The 22,443-nt window shown below is 40.4% G+C and overlaps 1 protein-coding gene across 3 annotated transcripts in view; it reads left to right on the top strand.

Annotated features, from left to right (window-relative positions):
* Positions 1–3,122: 3,122 nt before the first annotated feature.
* LOC119719603 (zinc finger MYND domain-containing protein 11-like) overlaps positions 3,123–22,443 on the top strand; it is a 41,004-nt gene continuing 21,683 nt past the window's right edge. For 2 of the 3 annotated variants that reach the window (XM_038189085.1, XM_038189084.1), the window contains exons 1-5: positions 3,123–3,189; positions 11,248–11,438; positions 15,483–15,599; positions 19,383–19,538; positions 20,171–20,260. In XM_038189085.1, the coding sequence (XP_038045013.1) occupies positions 11,271–11,438; positions 15,483–15,599; positions 19,383–19,538; positions 20,171–20,260 (531 nt within the window). In that variant the 5' untranslated portion in view covers positions 3,123–3,189; positions 11,248–11,270. The remainder of the gene's footprint in view (positions 3,190–11,247; positions 11,439–15,482; positions 15,600–19,382; positions 19,539–20,170; positions 20,261–22,443) is intronic. The other variant, XM_038189086.1, reaches the window with a different exon arrangement.

Raw genomic sequence — 22,443 nt, 5'->3', positions numbered from 1 at the left:
CCATCCGGACACGTAACGCACCCAGGATGCTGGCACGTAAAAAGACTAGCACGAGCGGCGAAGCCGCGCTCGTGCTAGTCTGTTTACGTGTCAGCATCCGGGGTGCGTCACGTGTCCGGGTAAGCGCGTGGGACTTGACTAAAGGCTAGCCCAGCCAGGGCTGCGTTCTCAGGCAAACGTTCCTACAACGTTCGCAATCATTTCTTACATAATGGGAAAACGTTTCAGTTGCCAACGTTAGCAAACGTTAGGTTTGCATATTGGAACGCATCCAGGCTTCACATCTCGGAAGCGATGACAGACACAAACACGTGTCATGTTAACAGCCGATTCTGTTATTTTTGACTATACTATACATCCCAAATGCATAAATCATTCCGAGCCATCGCTAAGCGTCCCCAGTTTTCTTTGGACGCCAGCTTCTATATTAATATAGGGAGTTACTTGGGTCTTTTAAGGCGTTTCTCGGAAACTGCCTTGGTCAAGGCTTCCCCACAGTGGTGATTTCTGCTGATATTAAGCCTGCCGTCTATTCGTGATGTGATCTCGTTGTCTTTACTCAGTTGTCTTTCATCCCCCAAGGCTGGAGCCAACTACAATCCCGGCTAAAATGGTTGGGAATAACCTTAGCCTCCAACGATCACCAACTCCCTCGGTCAATGTTGTTCTCTTCAGGGGATGGAGCACACACTGCGCAATGAGAGACAACATTGACCGGGGCCTGGGAGGTTGGGGGCCGAGCGAGATTTGGCCAGGATTGTAGGTAATACCTGATGCTCCTCTAAAACTCAGAAGTGGCTTGAACCTTCAATCATCATGGTATGCAGTGGAGGCGCAACGGGGGCATGGGGGCATTCCCCCCCCCCCTCCCCCGTTTGTCCCCCTTCCCCAGTTTGCCCCCCCCCCCCCCCCCCCCAGTTTGACCCGAACACTTATTATGTTTATTTTCTTCGCTGTTGATCTTCATAAAACTTGGGGCTAATGAAAGCATTCGAACATTGGTACTTAAAACAAAACACACCACACATGCCTTTATACAGCCGTAGATAGTGTGCAGCCATCGTCCGTGTACGTTTGTTATACACCATTCTGCCGCTTGATACATTTTTCATTCATAAAAACGACTACACCTCTTAAGTTGCTGAAGTGGCTTATTTCCGGACCATTGACAATGGTAAGTTCAAACGGCCTAGTGCCACTGCAACTAAATGTTATTACGGATTATTTAATTTGTTATTGCGGAATATTAATATGTTATCACGATCTGATACTCACATGCTGAGAACACGTGATCAGAATGCACTGAGAGCTGGATAGGGTTTAATCAAAATTTCGGGAACAAATCCCCAGATTGTCTTAAAGCATAGTATCATCGACCCTGATCACAGAGAATGGCCAGTCTTAAGTTTGCTAGATTAGATTAGACCGAGGCTCATTGGCGCCTCGCCATGGGGCCAATTTTACATTTAATCAAAAATTTGAGAAGATCAAAACAAGTATCATTTGATAGCTTAGATCTTGTAGCTTATGGAAATACTTATGAGTGATTTTAGATCAGACAAGTAATTAACTTAGGAGCGGCGCGAAAAGCGCGGAGGGGGCGGGGCCACAACCAAGTTTACGTAAAGAGGGCATACCTTCGTCGCAAAACGTCCATTTACCAAAACAGGTAGAATGTTAACTTTTCCCATCACATTGACCATGTTTAATGTACATGAGAGAGTGCGCATGAGATCGAAACAACAAATCATTTAAAAAGGTTGAATTGAAACTTCACACATGTACTACAGATATTTGGGTTTCCATTAAAATAATTTCAGATGTGGGAAGAGCATATCATCCCGGTACCCTGGGATGGGTCAATTAACTTCGTATAAAAACATCACTATTTATCTATTTATCTATTTTTCTATTCTTTAAAACGCAAGTTTTTTTTCGTGAACATAGTCACAGTAGTGCAAAGGAAGGATATTGCAACTATTATTCTACACTCATGTTATACATTCAGACCCAAAAGACAATGGGGGGACATCTAACATCCAATTCTCTTTTTTTTCTGTTGGTAGCCGCAACAATGATACGACTGCATAGAAGGCTGTGGACATGATTTTTTGTCGGTGGAATATTTTCAAATTTCTAGCAGTAATGCACTCTTGTGCACCAGCTGTTGTGATGTTTGTCCGACGTGCCTCTTATTATAATATATTCTGTTGCGCCTGCGTCGGCATTAAAACAGAGGGAAATAAAGATCAGATGCTCTGAAAAAAAAATCGTTTTTGGGGTCTGAATTTATGACATCCTTTAGAACAATATCAAATAAACTTCTTTTCATTATTCAGACTTAGGACATGAAAAAGTTGGCATTTTTAAGTAATAGTGCCGGGGTATATACAAAGTTCACCGACCTCTCAAAGTTCACTATGGGTCAGATATGAACTTTTTCGTCATTTCGGAGTCTGCCCCCCTCCCCCAAGATCTCGGCCATTGAGTGACGAAAAATTTTGAAACTTGGTACATGCATAGAGCAACTCATCGTGAAGACAAGATAAGTTTGCGGTAGCACCATGTGAATAAATCTCTTTTGTGAGTATGAGGGACTCTTCAGAAACCACACATACTCACAAAAGAGATTTATTCACATGGTGCTACCGCAAACTTATCTTGTCTTAGTATCTTTCCACCATGCAAACCTTCAAATCTCAACTCATCATGAACATACCCAAGACATTTCGTGACTATAGGTTAAAGGGTTTTGGAATTATGGCTAATTAATCATTCATATGTACGAATGGTAATTCTGCTCTGTACACACGCCGGAATTTTTTTTTCGCTGCGCGGCAATCCGTGTTCCGATTTATATATTTTTTGGTATCAAAAGATGCGCAAGGCTCGAGGCTAAAAAGTCATAACAGCTCGGGTTGCGAAAACAATGAAGATATTCAGTCATTTTTCGATGCGCGGGTAAAGTAAAGTTGCGATGTCAAGAAAATCGAAATGGCGCCCTCTAACGATACTGTGCAATAAAAACAACAAAGTGGATTGGATTGCTCGCCTTGAATCAAGACTAGTCTCCGGACCCTATATCCCACAATACATAATGCATTATACGTACGTAAAATGCGCGCGGACCGGAAACCAGACTATAATATGAAAACAGCACCTGCTGTCAGCGGCTCTGTCGAATTGCTGGTAAGAAATTCAACGAAAAAATGATGTATAATTAATTTGATTTGTCAAAATCTACAGACTAATTGTACCCTTAATGATAGATCCAATGTGTGATCGTACTCCTGTAAGAAACCAAGCGGGAAATCCGTCTTGATTTTCACATCTATGTTGTCATTTTTGTTTCCAATCACGACTGTCGACAACGGAAGAATGCCATTGCCATGGCATGCCTGTGTTATGTGGCTCTTGATTCAATTCATGGCATGCATGAGTAATTTTTGTGTATGTTTTCGATACAATAAAATGCTTCTCCTCTTTTATTGTAGTAACATAACAGACTCTAAAGTAGACTCCCTAATAGCCCCATAAATGTGGCCTATTTACTGGACTGCCTCCGTAAACATAGGCCACACATCCACGTGTACAAAAACGTGTCGACTTTGCCAAATTTTGATTTTCACATTTAGGCTTAGTTTGTAGGATTTTTTTGCTTTAGAAGCATACTCACCCTGCCTTTGAAAGTGCTGCCTTTTTCAGATGTCTAATTTTTGTGAAATTTCATGTTGAAATTTTGATACGCAAACGTGTAAAAATGAATCTGGAAATTTCACGAAAAATAAACATCTGAAAAAGGCAGCACTTTCTGATTAGCCTATAAAGAGGGTGAGTATGCTTCTAAAGCAAAAATAAACTACAAACTAAGCCTAAATGCGAAAATCAAAATTTGGCAAAGTCGACACGTTTTTGTACATGTGGATGTGTGGCCTATGTTTACGGAGGCAGTCCAGTAAATAGGCCACATTTATGGGGCTAACTCCCTAACTGATCAAAGGTTTGCTTTGTAGGATGATTATTTTCTGATGGTAGTGAGGATTTAGATACTGTATATTTCTTGTTGTTGTTTGACCTTGTCCAGTTGTCCTTGAATAGAGAATGTATGGCTTTGTCCCATGGACAACGCCACGCTCTGTCGTCGCATAAATACACTGGAAATTGTCACGCAGCACAACATTTCTCAAGTATTAACTTTTATAAGTAGTTGCATACAAAGCTTTCAGTAAATTCATGCGAGTGTAGGATCTTGCATTGCCAAGAAATTTGAGGGCAAAAAAACGACCTCGACCCGACAACAAATGTATGAGCTGAACTTTTGATTTTCTGGGGTCACGCATGGTATGCCCGGGTCATGCACGGGCAAAATGGTAGGAGCCGTTCTGGTCCTGACACCCATACAATCTCGTGTGTCGCGTGTTTCTTCGCAACGCTGGAGCGTGGCTAAGTATCAGTTTTGTAGAGGTCGAGACTGGTCTTGGTCTCAAGACCAGTCATCATCGTCTTGTAGCCCCACTAGTGTGGCCGCGGTATGCTGCGCTGAACCTCTGGCCACACATTGTGGTACCGCGCACTACTGAGGGCGTTTTCATAAAAATTACGGTCCATTTCTTACATATGGTTGTATTCTATGATGTCCCATCTATCACTTCTGGGATGCATAGGTGTAATGATGTTCAATTTTTTCGAGATATTCTTGAATCTTTCTGGAGCCCATATGCACTCGTAAAACGTCTGGTGATGGCAGCCATTTTGAATGTGACAAGAGATGACCTCAAGCTGTGACGTCGCATTTATGCAAATTGCTTGTCGAGCGAGGGCGCGAGTTGCAAATGCGACGGCTGTACCCTGTGCCGTGGATCCTGAATAGAGATCAGTGCACGTGGCCCCCAGACGATAAATGCATGGCACAGGAAGCAGCCGTCGCATTTGCAACTCGCGCCCTCGCTCGACAAGCAATTTGCATAAACGCGACGTCACAGCTTGAGGTTATCTCTTGTCACATTCCAAATGGCTGCCATCACCAGACGTTTCACGAGTGCATATGGGCTCCAGAAAGATTCAAGAATATCTCGGAAAATTGAACATCATTACACCTAAGCATCCCAGAAGTGATAGATGGGACATCATAGAATACAACCATATGTAAGAAACGGACCGTAATTTTTATGAAAACGCCCACAGTAGTGCGCGGTACAACGGTGTGTGGCCAGAGGTTCAGCGCAGCATACCGCGGCCACACTAGTGGGGCTACATCGTCTTGAAGACTTGATGCAAAAATGCAGTTGGTTCACTTTCATAAAAAAAAACCTTCTGGGCACGGTGTGCCTATTGTTACGGAAATGTCTGTATAGAAACAGTTCAAAAATGGTTTCTATTGGGGCCTTGCATACAATAAAAGTGACTACAAACATGTTCCCTATCCAGCATTAGGGTCCTCATCTCTCCCGTGTCACTGAGACCAACATCTCATTGTTCAATAACTTCAACAAGTTCAATGAAATCCCCCAATATAAGAGATTAGTGTTGTTAACAATATTATATGATAAGGTACATATGTAAATGCGCGTAACTTTAGGGTATAATAGTAGCCATTTTGATCGTTACTCTGTCTTCACAATTATTCAGTCACTTATATGCTTTAAAAAATGTTATTGAAGTAAGGATGTGTAAGTAGAATCACCTAAATATACTTTTCATAAAAAAATAAAATACAAAATATACCCAAATATGGGAACAAATATACCCGACAAGTATTTAAGATTGATGCAAATTAGGCATCCTTCCCAAAAGAATTTCAGGTGTCACCCCTTCAAACTATCTTCTCCAGGGCTATAAGAATCTATCTGCCAAGTTGGGTGCTTTGGACTAGTCTAGTCGGTCACGATTTTGTAAAATATTGGGTCTAACTAGCTACCTGACTATCATACTTCACCCGAAAGCGAAAGCGAAGAGAAATTCATGACGTCAACAATTGAAGTTTCATTGTGACTTCTCCATTACCTTAATGAGTTCGCTTCGCAACGTCATTCCATGAAGTATGAGCCGGCCATTAGGCCTAGGGAGATTCTTCTCTGAAAAAAATGGGATGGGAAAGAGTGTATTAGATGATTTAAGTGGTCAAGTTCTTTACATGGTTAAATCATACACGCTGTGTATATATAACTATAAACATTGCAGTACTTACAATGTAATGTGTATAAAACATTTGTAAGGTGGCACAGCATGTCAAATGGCGGCCAGCCATTTTTCCTTTGTCATTTCATAGCACTATAAAGGATTTTGACATTTCAGGTTTTGCTGCCTGTAGCTTGCCTCGAGGGTGAGTTGCCGGCTATGCGGGCGAGTCGCTCACTTTCTGGGTGAGTTGCCCACTTCACGGGCAAGACGCCCACTTTACAGGCTAGACATCTTCCTTGCAGGCGATCTCGATATTTCACAACTCGTGAACGTGTGCACATGTACACTCTTTGCACCTTATAGTATAGCGTTGATGCCGATTGCGATTAATAGTAGTAGAAAAATACTGGGCCACTGTTCTTAAACTAGTCATAGAAAATACTAAATGAATGATTAAATCACTGGAAGTTTAGCCCTAAAGTGCCCAACTTTGAGCGTTTTTTTAATTGTTCAAATTTCTGTAAAAAAAAAAAGTAAATAAGTTTTCATCACTACATTTGTTGTTATTGCTCTTATCCTTGGTACATTGGAAAGTCAATAGTAGTCACGTACATATTGATACACCCTGAAACACTGTCCTGCACACAGGGGAATTCCGCACTTTTTGCAGAAAATACGAGTGTCAGTGCTGCGTCCTCTCGCAAGAACTCGAATGAAACAAATAAATACAGGTTGTACCTGAATAAAAATGATATTATTAGAAAGAGCGAGAGCACCCCCTTGTGATAACATGCTTACTCTACCTCGTACGAGGTTAGATGTACGAGGTTTGGCGATTTTAGGTACGAACATTACCTCGTACATGTACGAGGTTGGCAATTTCGAACTAACAAATATACCTCGTACATGTACGACTTTGGCACTGAAAGAGTTACAAACTCTTCATGTATTTTGAATACAAATTTCGTAGATGAAAGTCAAAGTGTTTCTATGCTACTGAAGGCTTCCACATTCAAATGCTGACTAAAAAAAGCCACCTTTGTTTTGTTCATCACCTTTGCTTTGTTCATTTCATTTTTTTGTTAGCATGCTTGGATGTGGTTAACTGTACTGGTATCAGTGTGGCTTGTGGCTACCCCATGACCGGGTAAACCCTTTTCAAGAAGCTTTGAAACACTCAGAATAGCGTGAACTGTCAGTGTGCACGTGAGATTGTGCACACAATGAAGTCGCCCACCAAACCATGGCATATAGTACTAACATGTAGTGTGTACGTGGCTGGCTTGTGGAACCATGAACTGAGTCCTTGGGGCATTTGTAGGTTATCCCTGGCTCAAGGTTATGTCAGCGCACACCTGTCCTTCGTGAACAATGTGCACACTATGTACCGTACAATGCAAGTATACAAGTACCTTGAATACTACAATGTTTTGGTGTATTGATTTCATCGGGGGCAAAGACAGCAAAATGGTACATGAACAATGTACATGTATTAAACTTTTATTGACTTTAGCACTTTCCAATATTGGGTTTTGCCCTTCACAGACATATTTTTTTATTAACACTAGTCAGTGTTGTCCGGAGTGATGCAAAAACTTACCAATACACAACTTATTGCCAAACCAACAGTAGTTTAGTCTTTTAATTTCAAGGCAAGGGATCTTTTGTGAGAAAAATCCACTCTAAAGACTTTGACTTAAAATAACAGTACAAAGGTTATGGAAAACTCCTTCTGAATGTAACGCGAGTTACCATGGAATTATAGAGTCTGAAAGTAAAAGGTCACACGGCGAGCTTCTGGACCCCTTGTGCGGCCCACCTATGAGCATTTTACACTGGGTTGCTCTTTCACCTGCTATAATTTTTTGACGGAATGATTTCTAACTGTAATCACCTCAAGAAACATTCATGTTGGAATTTTATCTTGGTATTCCTCTAGAAAAAAATGATGAGAAATCGCTTGGAGATGGGTAAACATTTTTTTTACTTACGACCTTTCACATCCTCCATTTTTGTTCCTAGGTCTGCTTGTTTTTTTTTTCATGTTTGTTTTCACATCGCGTACTTTGCACAAAAACGAAAATTAAATTCACAAAGATTAAAACTTACCTACAGCTGATTGGTCTAGATTAAGTCGGGCTGGCATGAGTGCAGTCCTGATGAGTGGCTATTTTAGATTTTGTTGTAAATGCTAGTACCGTTAGTCCTTCAGGTTTATTAAAAAAGAATTGTATACAGTCGAGTCTCGTTAATACAAAATCGTTGGGACCTAGCCAAATTGTTTGTTATATCAGAATTTTGTATTAAGAGGAACACCAGTCCCATTCATTGTGCACATAAATACACAGTTGGGACTAAGGATTTATGTTTGTTATAACCAGAATTTTGTATTAACAGAGTTTGTACTAATGAGATCTGACAGTATATCCTAAAAGACATTTTAGTCTCCCAATTAAGTTTCATTTTTCACCTAATGACCGCCACAAAATTATTTCATTAATTTCAAAAATATTTTATTAATACGAGTACTCCAAGTTTCACTAGTCCACATGTATTTTAGATTTTCGGAAGTGAGAGGTCAATTTTTGGCACGATATTTGTCTTTCACGTCTGGTGATTTTTCAGATTCCATAAATCGAGATGTTAGTAACAATTGTACAAAGGCCTTTTTCCGGGGGGGGGGGGGGGGGGTCTTAATATATCTGTGATTTACATAACATGTACTAATGATTTCATCCATGATTTACATGTAAACATGTATGTTGATATGACACTCATTCCTTTATTGACAATACAAAAGTGTCAAACTACAATGTATTCATATAAAGATGGATTTTGTTTTGTCAGGTGCAGAAAAATCAATAGTGGGTTTTGACCTTCGGTGACATATTTGTTATAAATACTGTACACTCAGTGTTGTCCCAAGGGATTGTGAGAAAAAAGATCACTCGGGTGGGACTCGAACCCACGACCTCATGCTTACTAGTGCAGACATCTTACCACTCGACCACCGAACTTGCCGGGGTTGGCTGGCTGCTGGTGACTCACATTACACAAAATGGACCTGAAAAAAAAAAAAAAATACAAGAACCGGTACCTTGTGTTTGAAAGTTTCCTCATACTGTGAACTGTTGAAAAAGTCTTTTCAGTGTCCATACATCAATAGGGGGAAGTCATATATGCTACCATAAAATTAAAAAAAAATAGAAAAAAAATCTTGTAATCTCTAAAGAGATGTACATGTATAAATTTAGGTTACTCACATTACGGTAACTCATGTTACAGTTTGCCCATCTTTGGTACGAGATGAAGAACATTGTAATCTCACAAAAAACTCTTTTGTCATAAAATGTGAACCTTTCTGTCTGAAAACCAAGAACTCACAGTATTAGACAGTGCTTGCTTTTTGCATGTAAAAACAAAATGGGCCAAAATGACTACCCAAAATACATAATTCCCCCCCCCTTTTTTTGGACAAAAGAGCACACTTAACAATGTCCCAACTCACTGGCACATCACTCAAGTGAAAAATCTTGTTGTTCCCTTTAATTTGTTACCACATTTTGAGGTTGCGGTACTTGCAGCTCTACAGATTTCACTATTTTCTTTCTTCACTTTTCAGCCATGTCCACATTGTCGTGGAATTGCCCTGTAGTTGATTGAAAAACCTGAACAATGTATACCTGTAAGAGACTTTGGTTAACTTGGCACTTTTGTATTGTTTTAAAAACAAGTGTCACATAACAATAGTCAGTGTACTCTGTGATCTAGGGGTAAGTCACACCATGGTCACGGTTTAGTTTGATTGACCACAAGTGGTGGAGTAGAGTAGACTGTGGAGGAAAAGGGCAGATATTTTTCCTCTGTGTGCACGTACTGTACATACATACATGTGAATACAATATTTAACACATCAGTACATGTACGCTGCACATTTCCTGCTACGTACATCCTGGTTCGTACAAAAGGTTCCCATATTACGTATAGAACCAGTTGTATTGAGCATTTGGGGTCATGCAAGGACACTAGGGACTTTTCAAGTTCGCATGTACAATTGCACATAGTTATGCATAGGAATGTGACTGTGTAATCATGGCATGTGCCATCAAGTGACTGTTCTGTGTGGGAAATACCCTTTTGAAAATTAAAAATTGCTTGCATGGGCTGGCATTAAGTGATGTTTTCATCTTTTTATTGAACGGAAAATCTGTAATTTGGCCCCATAATTCTTTTCTTTTAGATCACAATATTGCTGCTAATATGTAGGCATGTTTCCTTGTGTACGTGTACACTATACATGTAGCTGTGCATACCGATAGGACACATACATTTTTGTGTTACTTGCACTGAAATTTTTTCCCCAAACATTCTTAAAGTATGTGTTACAACTGTTAATGGTACCTTAAGGAGACATAATGCCTTTGGAAGACACCAGACATTAGGGAGACATTTCAATGTCTCCTGAATGTCACAGCTCTTAAAGGCACATTTTTATAGGCTTGATTGTTTGCTCGTGGTCCAAAACATAACTACATGTATAGCACCCTGTCACTATACCAAACACCACTATACCGAGCATTCCGCTTCACCGAACATCAACGTTGGCTCCCGATTTCTGTGTACAAAACGTACCGAACACTGTTGTTGGAGCGACAAATAGCTATTATCCGAAGGAATAGAAGGGGAAAGCCACCTGTGTAAGCTCAAATACTGTAAAATACATGAGTCAATAGTCGCACGTGTTCAAAGTCGTCCTTCAGTAACTACCAGGGCGTACAGGTTGAAGTTCTGCTTACAGAACGAAAAGACGAATGGAAAAGTTTGGCGACTCCGCACGTGGTTTGTAAATGCCACTGCAACTACATGTATAACAATGGTGAAATAGGGCACCACTTACGATTTCACTAGTACAAACAAGTTATGTTGATCCTACGATGTTCGTTATAGCGACGTTCCACTGTATACCAAAATTCGTGGGGGTAGGATAGGGTAAGATTGGGGTTAGGGTCAACAAATTTGGAAGAAAAATGTGTGCATGAGTCTCTTGGAATGTCTCCCTAGTGACCCACTATTGGTAATGATATCATTATTATTATTGTTATTAAATTGATGGTGATTTGTCAACAGAATTCTGTTAGAGCAGATTCATCATGGCGCCCATCTTGGCCACGAGGCGGTTGTCAGACCCCCACATTGTCCAGCAGTTATGGGAGGCAGTCACGGCCATCCGCAACCAGAAACAGGTGGCCAACTTGGACCGCATCCTCAAGTTCATGAAGCGCGAGTACAGCGTCATTGCTAAGGAGACGCAGCAACAGGTAGGCACTACACGGGGCTTCCTCCGTCATATTTGAATCCTTGACTATGGAACATTGTATTCATTCACTGAAGAATCCTTAACCCGAACCTTCCCAAATCCTCCAAATCCTCTTTGCAAAATGGAGGATTTTGCATGATTGAGGCTACATGGGAAAAGTGTGTTGCTGATTTGGGAGGATGCACTGTGTCAAGGTCTTGGGCTGGACCTTGTGTTGTTTCTGCTCAGCCGTGTATAAATTTAGGCCTAGATTATACGTGAAATCCTCCGCACTGCTCCAGGATGTCACTGGCTCTGCCTGAACGTATTGACAGTGATTGCCGGAGGTTTTTTCAGGATTGAAGCAGTGGTCGCCCTCCAAGGACCACATTCAAGAAATAACGGAGGATTTTGGCGGATTGAAGCTGTAAGCAATTTGTAAAATGGAGGCAGTTGGAGGATTTTGCAGGATTGAGGTTACATCCAAGCAAAAGTGCCTAGGGAGTTATGGTTAAAGTACATGTACGCTGGATCGTTTGCAGTTGTTGTAATTTCATCAAATTGATCAATTTAAGGTCTTTTTATAGCAGACATCGGTCCACTGAGCTGTTCAATATTTTGTGTCCACTGATGCTGGAAAAACATGAAAAAAAAAGCATACTGTTCATTTCCAACCAGAACCTATAGGTCACAGGGAGTGCGCAAATGCTGGCTCTGTCATTGGAAAGTAATACATACACATACCTAGTGTACTCGAAAGTATGCATGAAGTCAACAGCTGGCTCGCGGCCATTTAACGGATGTAGTATTGGAGAAAACTGTTTGTTCTCAGCAATGGTTTGGTGCCAACCATCATTAGTAGTTGATAAAAGTGATAGAAATTCCCCTTCCCTTGAGAATGACAGCATGCCAGGCTCAATGATTTCACAGAATCTTTCATACTATTATTTACTTGCAATCAAGTGGGCTATTTCAAACTAATTGGCAGTTTTGTTTTGGAGGGTTTGCAAGTGATCTAATGTCGCTATTTATGTAAAATTTATTTTAGTGTTTGGTCGGTTTTGGCCGCTACAGGGAGTAAAAGGCAGGGTTGTTTCAGGGGGAAATGGGTTACATGAAATTGGAATTGCGACAGTGTGTACTTGATGTCAAGCTGATATGGGCTCAATAGTACATACCGGTAAGTATCTCCTCAGCAGAGACAAGAGTAGAGTTAAACTCTCGATGGCTTGCAGCAACTGCTTACTCAAAAGTGCTTAAACAAATATGCTTAATTGGTTTATGCATGTTCATATTAAAGGGAATATACATCAAATTTGCTTTTGCTGTAATTTTCAGAAATGGATGGAATTGGGGGGTTGGAAATATATAGCAAATATAGTTACACTGACTTTTTTGAGGTTTTGGGTTCGAAAATGCTATAAAAACCAAGAAAAACGATCATTTTCCTGTAGTCTGGTTCCCTGACTCCATATAAGAAAAAACAGAGCAGTTTACATACATTGGGGAATTGTAAGGTCAGGGAACCAGTCTAGCTGGCTCGTACCCGTTCATAGGTTTGTAATCGATTGCAAACAAGTGCGATGGTCAATTGGGGCCAGTATTTGAAAAAAAAGCCAGTTGTTTCCAACGTTGATCGGCCGATCAGCGTTGGAAATTGATACAAAAATAGCACTTTTCTTGAAAATGACAGTATACCAGGTGCCATGATTTTACAGGATGCTTTACACTGTCATTCACTAACAGTCCAGCAAGGTATTTCAAAATGATTTGGTAGTTTTATTTTTTGATGTTTGCAAATGTTGTATTTTCCCTTTAAATATATAGATACATTTAATATAGGATCATTTGCAAACACTCAACACAAAACTGCCACAATGTTATGAAATAGCCCACTTGATTTTCAGTAAATAATAGTATGAAACATCCTGTGAAGCCTGGTATGCTGCCATTCTCAGGGAAAGGGGAATTTGGTATTAGTACTACCCATTGTAAGGACCTAAGACCAAAAAAAAAAAAGAAGAGTTATGCTCCGATTACATGGCATTTGAATATAGGGTAGATAGGTAGGGAATTTATTTTGTTTTGGCAAATTTTTTTTGTGTACCATCATATGGAGGCATCTGCGTGTTGTCAAGGGTAAGAGGTAGAAATTGATGGTTTTGGGTGTTTTTTTTCTCATTTTTCCAATAAAAAAATTAGGGTAGGGGCTGTCAGAATAGGGTAGGTAGGGAAACCGGAAGCAGAACTATTTTTTTTTTTGGGGGCCTAACCATTGCACAGAACAAACAGTTTTCTCAAATACATCCATTAACCCTTACTCTCTGAGGGTAGTTTACTGCATGTCAGTTGGTTATGCCAATGCCCTCCAGCTGCAGTTATTTGGCAGATAACAAGTCTTAACAGTGAAGGCTCCAATTGGCAGGAGTTGGAGGCCCTGGAGGGTGCCTGATTCTGACCAGCTGGGGGCACTCACTTTGTTATCAGAGGACTCTCATTGTTCTCTGTGGCATGTATTGGAGTGCCTGTCCAGTTACCCTTGAAATGACATGGCAGATATTGGAGGGCCATGCAAAAAACATAGGAGATTTTCTTGAGGCACATATTGGCATGCGTTGGAGGGTCAAGTAGGGTAAGGGTTAATTAAACTCCGCGAGCCAGCTGTGGACTTCACGCGCATGTTTCGGTACGCAAGATATATGTGTGTTGTACTTTCCCATGGCAGAGCCGGCACTCAGACACTCCCTGTGACCTATGGGTTTTATGCATGACAGATTCCATGAGCTAGACTTTTGACGGTTGAAAATGAACAGCGGTGAGCTTCTTGTTTATTTTCAGCTCCTACGGACACACAAAATCGCAATGGAACGATGTCTGCTGTAAATGAATAGCCCTTAAATCTGTCCATTTCATGAAATTAGGGCAAATGCAAATATTATCCGTTACTATTCAAATTCTTCATGCGTAGTTGGTGCCATCTACATGTGATCAAGAGAGCGCATGTGGTGGGTCTTAGAATGGAGTTCTTGTGAGAGATCACAAAGCACCATCTGCGCTGTCTTGCACAGAGCCTATATTGGCTTGTTGTCAGCAGGTATCAATCTGAGCCTATGTTTGGCTTGTCATATGTCAGATATTGCCTTTTTAGCTGCGGGTAGCAGCTCAACAAATCATCATGTCTCTTCGTTAGTCTGTTCATGAGTTAGTTAGTTTTTTGGCTAGTTAGTTACAAACGTTGGCATTGTCTATTGCTCCTACATCCTTTGACCAATTTCAACCAAACTTTGTCAAAAGTATCAGTAACCCAGGTCAAAATAACATCAAATTCCAAATAAACTTCAGATGACAAAGGTAGCGCCTTCAACATGTTGGCCTTGGTCAAACATTAAAAAATGTCCATGGTGACCTCTTCATCTGACTTACAGCTATGGGGTCAAAGGTCAAATTAAGGTTAACGTGCATTTGTTGGCCCGCAGCTTCCGAGATCCGATTGATCTTGTTTGTTGGGTAACAATTTAGGTGGTTGGACAACCAGAAAAAAAGTCAGTATTTGGAGAAATCCAAGAATTTTGAGATATCCACGATAAGGCCTGATAACTCAGTGATATGGTATGACATCAAACCCCTGATTAACGTGTCAGCAGCCTTAATGGTACATGGAAACTTTTGCTCTTCGTGCATTTTTTTTTCATTTGAGGCAACAAAATTGCTCAAAATCTTGAGAAGAGTGCATGAAAAAACTAACTTGTTGAAGTTTCAGCTCAGTGAATACTGTAGGCCTATACATTTTGAGAAACCAGAGAGAATGCATTCACAATTTTTAAATTCCATTGCACGTCAAAAAACTGCTCCCATGGGCACATTTTCTTAAACCATCTTAAATGATTGGTTCTTCTGAATGATACCATTTTTAATGCAGAGTAATTTCACAGGGTGTTTGATACCATTCCTATCTTAACATTGAACAAATGATTTTCTTGTTAAATCGGTTTCGGTAAGTATCCTTGATTAAAGACAAAAGAATCCACCCTGTTCACATCGTTCGTACATGTTCTGATGATTGCAGTTAGCCTATGCCACTAAAGACGGGTTGATTGTCAAGGATAACTCGAGAGCCAAGAAGGGCATGAGGGCTGGCCAAGAGCAGGAGGCCTACTGGTGTGCCGTGGAACAGGAAGAAGAGGTAATTAATGTTAACCCTATCGGTCAGTAACACCTCAAAACCCAAGGATTTAAACAAGACAATCGGCAGATAATCAGACAAATTGCAAATCAGGCCAAAAGTATCAGGGGATGAAGAGATGATAGTAAAATTCATTTGTCTCAGTTCATTGGAATCCGGTTCGTTAGTGTGACGTCACCTCCAGCACTTTCTGCACAATTGGAACCTGAAGTTAACGCAGCTCGAGCGTTTGTAGCCAGTGGGCGCTAGTAATCAATGGTGGATGCGCGTGAATAATGTTTTTACCAATGAACCGGATAGCCTCTCACTTGACGTAACCTTAACCGCCCTGAATCCTTCAAAATCATGTCTGCCAAAGTGGAGGAATTTGGAGGGTTGAGGTTACATGGCAAAAGTGTGTTACTGATTTCATGCACTTTGTCAAGGTCTTGGGCCGGACCCTGTGTTGTTTTGGCTCAGCTGTGTATAAAAATAGGCCTGGATTATGCTTGAAATCCTCCGTACTGCTCCAAGATGTCAGCTGGCCAAGCCTCAACATATTGACAGTCACTGCCACAGGATCTTGCAGGATTCAGGCAGTGGTCACCCCTCCACAGACCATATTCAAGAAATAATGGAGAAATTTGCAGGATTGAGGCTATATCCTAGCAAAAAGGCCTAGGGAGTTATGGTTTATTAAAACTGGATGAGGTGATGACTTGTGCTTGATGTCAGATAGTCTGGGGGAACATGTTGTTGTGGTTTGATAATGTAGCGATAACCCACCCCCATGAGAGGGCGTTATCACGATGACCAGCTACATGGGTATCACGATGACCAGTTACATTGGTATCACGATGACCAGCTACAAGGGTATCAACCACCAGAAACCGGCTTGGGAATCTTGTAGCGCTTGTGTAATGCGCGTGCATTTGTTTGGCCTAATGCATTCAGCGCGTATTCAAAACCTTTCATAGTAGTTCCAATCCAGACTCTTAAATTTCTTCCAGTAGCATACCATATGCAGCAAGACTTTTGTGCAATCTTCACTGGGCAGCTTTTTTTGTGATATTTAGTACTGGGGGACTGAAAATAGACCGTAATTGCCTGCAGAAGTAGCGCACGCGCACTAGTGTCCCCAATTTTTCGGGGGCAGATTTTACAAGATTTCCTAGCTAGACATTGTTGCTGGCGATTCATGGGTGATAACAGTTCGTAGTGATAATTGACCTTTCGCGGCAGTGGGTTATCACGTATCAAACCATAACAATGTCTCCCCCTAGACTATCTGTCATCAAATACAAGTCATCAAGTCATCCAGTGTGAGTCAAGGGACAAGCTATTCATATGAACCGAGACAAAGGCATTTCATTGTCATTATTTCATGCCCTGATACTTTTGATCTGAATTGCGATTCGTCTGATTATCCATGCCACTCCTTGGTCACTGTGTGACATAAAGTTGGGCTCGTCTGATTTTTGAAGCTTTAGCCCTTGTTAACTGCATCTGACATTACTTTCACTGATTCATCAGGTTAGTACTTTTTACTCCCTGCCTCAGTGTTAAGTTTTTACTTTTACAAATTGTGTCAAAATATTATGAGGGGTCATCAAAGTTTGGTCACCTGTGTGACATCAGATGTAAAAATGTTATCTGGTCCATACTGGAAAATCAAGCTTTTCTCCAAAGTTCTAAGGACACACACACCCACACTTATTTTGGAGTTATGACTTACAGAATGAACAAACAATGTACACCCTCTACTTTAGTCTTACTAAATGGGAATTGTTCTGTGGTAATGTGTGTGACATATTGATTGATCGCGTGTGTGACATTTGTAATTAAAATTATGCTAATTTATGCACGGAAAGACCAACTTATGAAACATCTTAAGAAATATGCATCTTTACTTACTGGCAACACTTTAGTGAACATAAATCATTTGTATTTCATCAAATATAAAACCTTTTCCCCCCAAAAGTTTAATTTAGCATCAATTTTTGAAGAATCGCCCATCTGCTGATTGTCTTGTTTACAACTCTAAAATATTGCCTACTCCCAACAGCTGCTAAATACCTCCTATAGCAACCAAAGTACGTTAAAACCTGGCAACTAGAGATTGCAGGTCTAAGCAGATGCCCACATTTGTTGCTGTTAATTGATAAATTCATTCATAAAGTACTTAGTTGATTAATCAAGGGAAACTGCTTATGTAACATGCACATTGGGCATTTTTTTCTTCTGAGAACCATAACATATGACAGAGTTCATTCATGTCAAAATAAACATCCCTAACCCTCCAGCAGCCGATTTCAAAGAACTGAGAAAACTGAGATTTACACAACTGAGAAAACAGGCTTTGAAATAACTGGCTCTGTTGTAGAAGTTCAGAACGATGTACACAAAATGGTTGTTTTTTCCCCACTTTGTTCATCAAAATCAACATTTCTGTGAATGAAACCGGAAACTGTAGGTAATAAAGACAAAAAAAATGAAAATCACATTTTGACGAAATTTTCACCCTCTCAACGTTGAGTAGGCCATTACACGATAATGCACAATGCGACATAATACCCTTTTTTGTGGAGTTGGTCACAAATGAGATGATGTATAAACAACGATATATAGTCCTACCAGGGAGAACTTACGTTTGGTTGAAAGCATTCACCTAAATGTAACCGACTGACATGTGTGATTACTTATCCAGATGTTACTGTTTACTTATACAGATAGGAAAAGGAAGTTATCATTAGATGAATACCAGTATATACAAATGAGTACCCAGAACCTTTCTATAAAAAATAACATAAGCCCTATAAGAACTTCAGTTTCTACTCTGCGTAGCATACATTGAATTGGTGGAAAAATTTGACCTAGTAGATTTTGATTTTGTTTTAAAGAACAGTTTACATCTTTCATTATAAATTCTTTTGTTGGGGTAAATTTTAATTTCAAGATCATTTGTTTCACCACCAAGAATTGCAATTGTTTTCTTGGCCTCCACCCTGTCAAATTGTGACAAAATACAATTGGAGTGAAAGCTACTGTACATGTACACTATTGGATGTGGTGTTCCACAGGGTGACAGGGTATTCCTTATTCCTGTTGCATTTTGTTGCACTTTGGTGAATTCGGCAGAGTTCACGTTTCAGCTACTGGTAGGGTACATGTACATGTATGCTTGACTTTGTTGAAAAATTAAAGGGGTCAGTCATGCAGTGAATTTTTCTTAGGAACACATTTTGTGCAATTTTTTACTCCTCTTTAATGTATGAAAACTATTTGCCATCCCTTTTTGGTTCATTTTTATCGAAAAGCGCAATTCTTTAAACTTTAAAAATTGTCCATGCTTTTCCAGTCAACTGAGGGCGCTGTTGCTGTCATTTCAGGAAGACAACTGTTCAGTTTAGAAGTTTGCTGTTCAAATTGTGAACCCCAAAATTTGTTTACTGAAAACATTTTCCAATCACCACGAATCATTTCACGAATCACCAAAGAAGAGAAAATTTATGACAGCAAAATATCCAACATGCTGGCAACTTTTTGTGCTGAAATAGCTGTTACATTGTGGTTTCTGCCTGGAATTTTGCATTAGCATAAAAACCAAAAAGGCACAAAAATACCCTTGAAAATGGCAAAACGGAAATTGAAAATACTGTTAAATGGGACAGAAAGGTGTATTTCAACAGATAGCATTAAAATAATAACATTGCATGGGCCCTATAAGCAAATATCTCAGCAGCTGTCACAAATCAATGAATGATTGTTACACCTGTTGTATTTTGTTTGTTTTCTTAACAATAGAGCAAGGAGTCACATGACTGGTACTGCTGCAAGTGTCACGGCCCGGGGGAGGTCCTGTGCTGTGGGTCTTGTTACCGTGTGTATCACCCAGAGTGTGTGACGGAGGGGGCGGATGTGAGTAAGCTTGGGTCGTCTTGGACGTGTCCTGCCTGCAAGGTCAGTTGATTGTAGTGGTGCTGCATTCTGTAGACAAGCCCCGTAAACGGGGACTAGATCTATACTTCAGGGGGAGTCAAAAACAGCAAAACCCAAGTGTCAGGACCATTGTTTTAGTGAAGTTCTGCACGTAGCACTTGCAAAATCTACAATTTTAAGTACTGTTCCAAGTGAAATACACAGTGATCTAAAAATGGATCAAACAGACAGTCAGTAATTGATTCCACTTCCCCTACCATGCCTTCTACACAGGCTAGTCACCAACAGTCGGATCATATTTCAATACGCACAGTGTCTAGTCATATTCTTTCAACATCAAAAGAAAGTAACTGGAGGCACAGCTGGCTATTCAATCACCTACAGTCAAAGCACAGCTTTATCAAGTTACATAAACAGTCATAGCCAGTTAATCCTGCTTTATGTGGGCAAGGAGCACTCAACTGTTTAAAACAGTCACTTGATTGATTTTGACTGCTGGGGTGGCTTTGTTGAATTTGCCAGCCAGAGAGGGAGGGTTTTAATGACCATATAATGACCATATACACGTAGAAAGCTCTGCGAGCTCAACATAATTGATAAATATCATATTACTTGAAGTAATTATGTTGTTATTTCCCCCCTTTCATTTGTAGTCAATCAAATCACCCCATCAGAAACTCAACAAGGCAGTATTGTACAAGCTTCTCATTCACGTTCTGAATAGGATGAAAGACAAGGTATCGGTAATTACTACATACTTTTCTACATATTTTAAAGATATACCGGTACTGTAAGTTTCGTTTCGAAAATAGATTTTTTTTGGGTGTTTACTATTTGTCTAGGAATACAAATGATTGGAGTGCACATTTACGGGTAGTATGGGAACCGGGTTCCCCATTAAAAAAAAACACGGGTACACCATTAAAAAAAACATGGGTACATAGGTACCGGTACCCGGGTACCAGGCATGAGATTCTTTAGACTTTTGTCCGAAATCAAACTTTTTGAATCTTTCAGACCTTCCATCCAATTTTCAGTCCTTTTTTTAAATAGACAATCTCATCCCTGTTGGGTACCACTTAAAGAAACTCAACCACAACATTCAACTCAAATTGGGGAAAAAAGAAGAAAACCCCAAAACTACCCCCCACCCCCAAAAAATCCCCCCACCCCCCAAAAATCCCCCCAATTATTTTGAAACAAGCTGATTTACCCGATCATAGATCGGGTAGGGCGTATTTGTGTTGGGGTTGAAAGTGTGGGGAGTTAAATGTAAATGGGGGATTTAGTTGAGAAGACATGTAGCTATAGAAAAGCAATTTACGGTGACGCGATCTGAGGCAATTTCTGACCACGTATGATATAGTAAAACAACAGATCATCTTTTAAACATCATTTTCGAGTTTGGAGTCATTGAATCAGCTGTTCTGAGCAAAAGAATATTATAGTAGGCTACAATTTTTATTCGGGGAAGAAAAAGTGGGGGTAGGGAACCAAACGATATTCAGTGCCCGCTTTTAAATGTTGGGGTGGGGGTCCCCCGTCCCCCACCGATTGACGCCGCGCCCATGATAATTATGTACCATGGCATGTATAACTGTCTGTAAATTTTCCCGTTGGTCTGTTGCATTGTGTGAGGCAGTCGCGTTTGTTAATGTGGGAAAACTGAGTTGAAAGACTTACCGTATAGTACACAGGCGAAGGCTGATTGTACTGTTTTGACAATAAATCATAATGGAATAAAACGTGAAGGTGGCATTTGCAATAGAAATGTTGAGTGTGTTACCATAAAATTACATAGTCTGAATCATGGAGGAAGGTCATTATGAAGGTACAGTATTGGACTCTTCAACAAACGTAAACTTGAACTTCTTACAATTTGCGAGACCTGCGAGGAAAAAGTCGATTTAACTATTTTATTCAAGTTGGCATGGTTCAACCATAATATAAGCAAGGCCAAACAGCCAACAACCGCCAATATTATTATTTATGCACTCTTTGTTATTCCAACCCAACATAGTTCAAAGATCACAATATTTGAAGCAATGCATCGATACCTCGTTGATTTACCCGATCATAGATCGGGTAGGGCGTAGAGTTGGGGATGAAAATGTGGGGAGATGAATGTAATTGGGGGATTTAGTTGAGAAGACATGCAGTTATAGAAAAGCAATTTCTGTGGTGCGATCTGAGGCAATTTCTGACCACTAAAACAATTTTTTTTTTAGCAAAAGATCATCTTTTAAACATCATTTTCGAGTTTGGTGTCATTGAATCAGCTATTCTGAGTAATAGAATCATTATACATGTAGTAGCTACAATTTTAAATTGGGGAAGAAAAGTGGGGGGAGGGGACCCAAAAAGTCTCCACCGCTTTAAAATGGGGGGGGGGGGGGGGGATGGAGGGGTTCCCCGTCCCCCACCGATTGACGCCCATGATAATTATGTACCATGGCAACAGTCTGTAAATGTTCCCGTTGGTCTGTTAAATTGGCATTTTGTGAGGCAGTGGCATTTGTGAGAAAACATACTTGAAAGGCTTGCCGTAGTACACAGGCGAAGGCTGATTAAGAAGGTCATAATTAAGTTTCAGTATATTGGACTCAACAAACGTAAACTTGAACGTCTTACAATTTGCGAGACTGTCTGCGAGGAACTTGTCGAGTCAACTGTTATTCAACTTGGGTCAACCATCTATATAAGAGCAAATTTTACTCGGCCTCCGAGAAATGATCAGAGACCGCGGTCTTTCGCGACGCCAAAATCGCTCCACGTCCGTGGAAAAATGTGGAGGGTGTCTTCCGCCGGATCGGACACATTTTCGTTGATTTTTTGTGTGACTGCGTTTAAGATCTCGATGTTTGAAGCAATGCATCGATCCTTCGTTGATCCCAGACAGGCCCCCAAAATTATAACGCAACACTGT

The sequence above is a fragment of the Patiria miniata genome, unplaced genomic scaffold, assembly GCF_015706575.1.
Source record: "Patiria miniata isolate m_02_andy unplaced genomic scaffold, ASM1570657v1 HiC_scaffold_8, whole genome shotgun sequence".
NCBI lineage: Eukaryota > Metazoa > Echinodermata > Asteroidea > Valvatida > Asterinidae > Patiria > Patiria miniata.
Note: the sequence above shows the minus strand (reverse complement) of the source record. Positions and strands in the feature narration are given on the sequence as shown.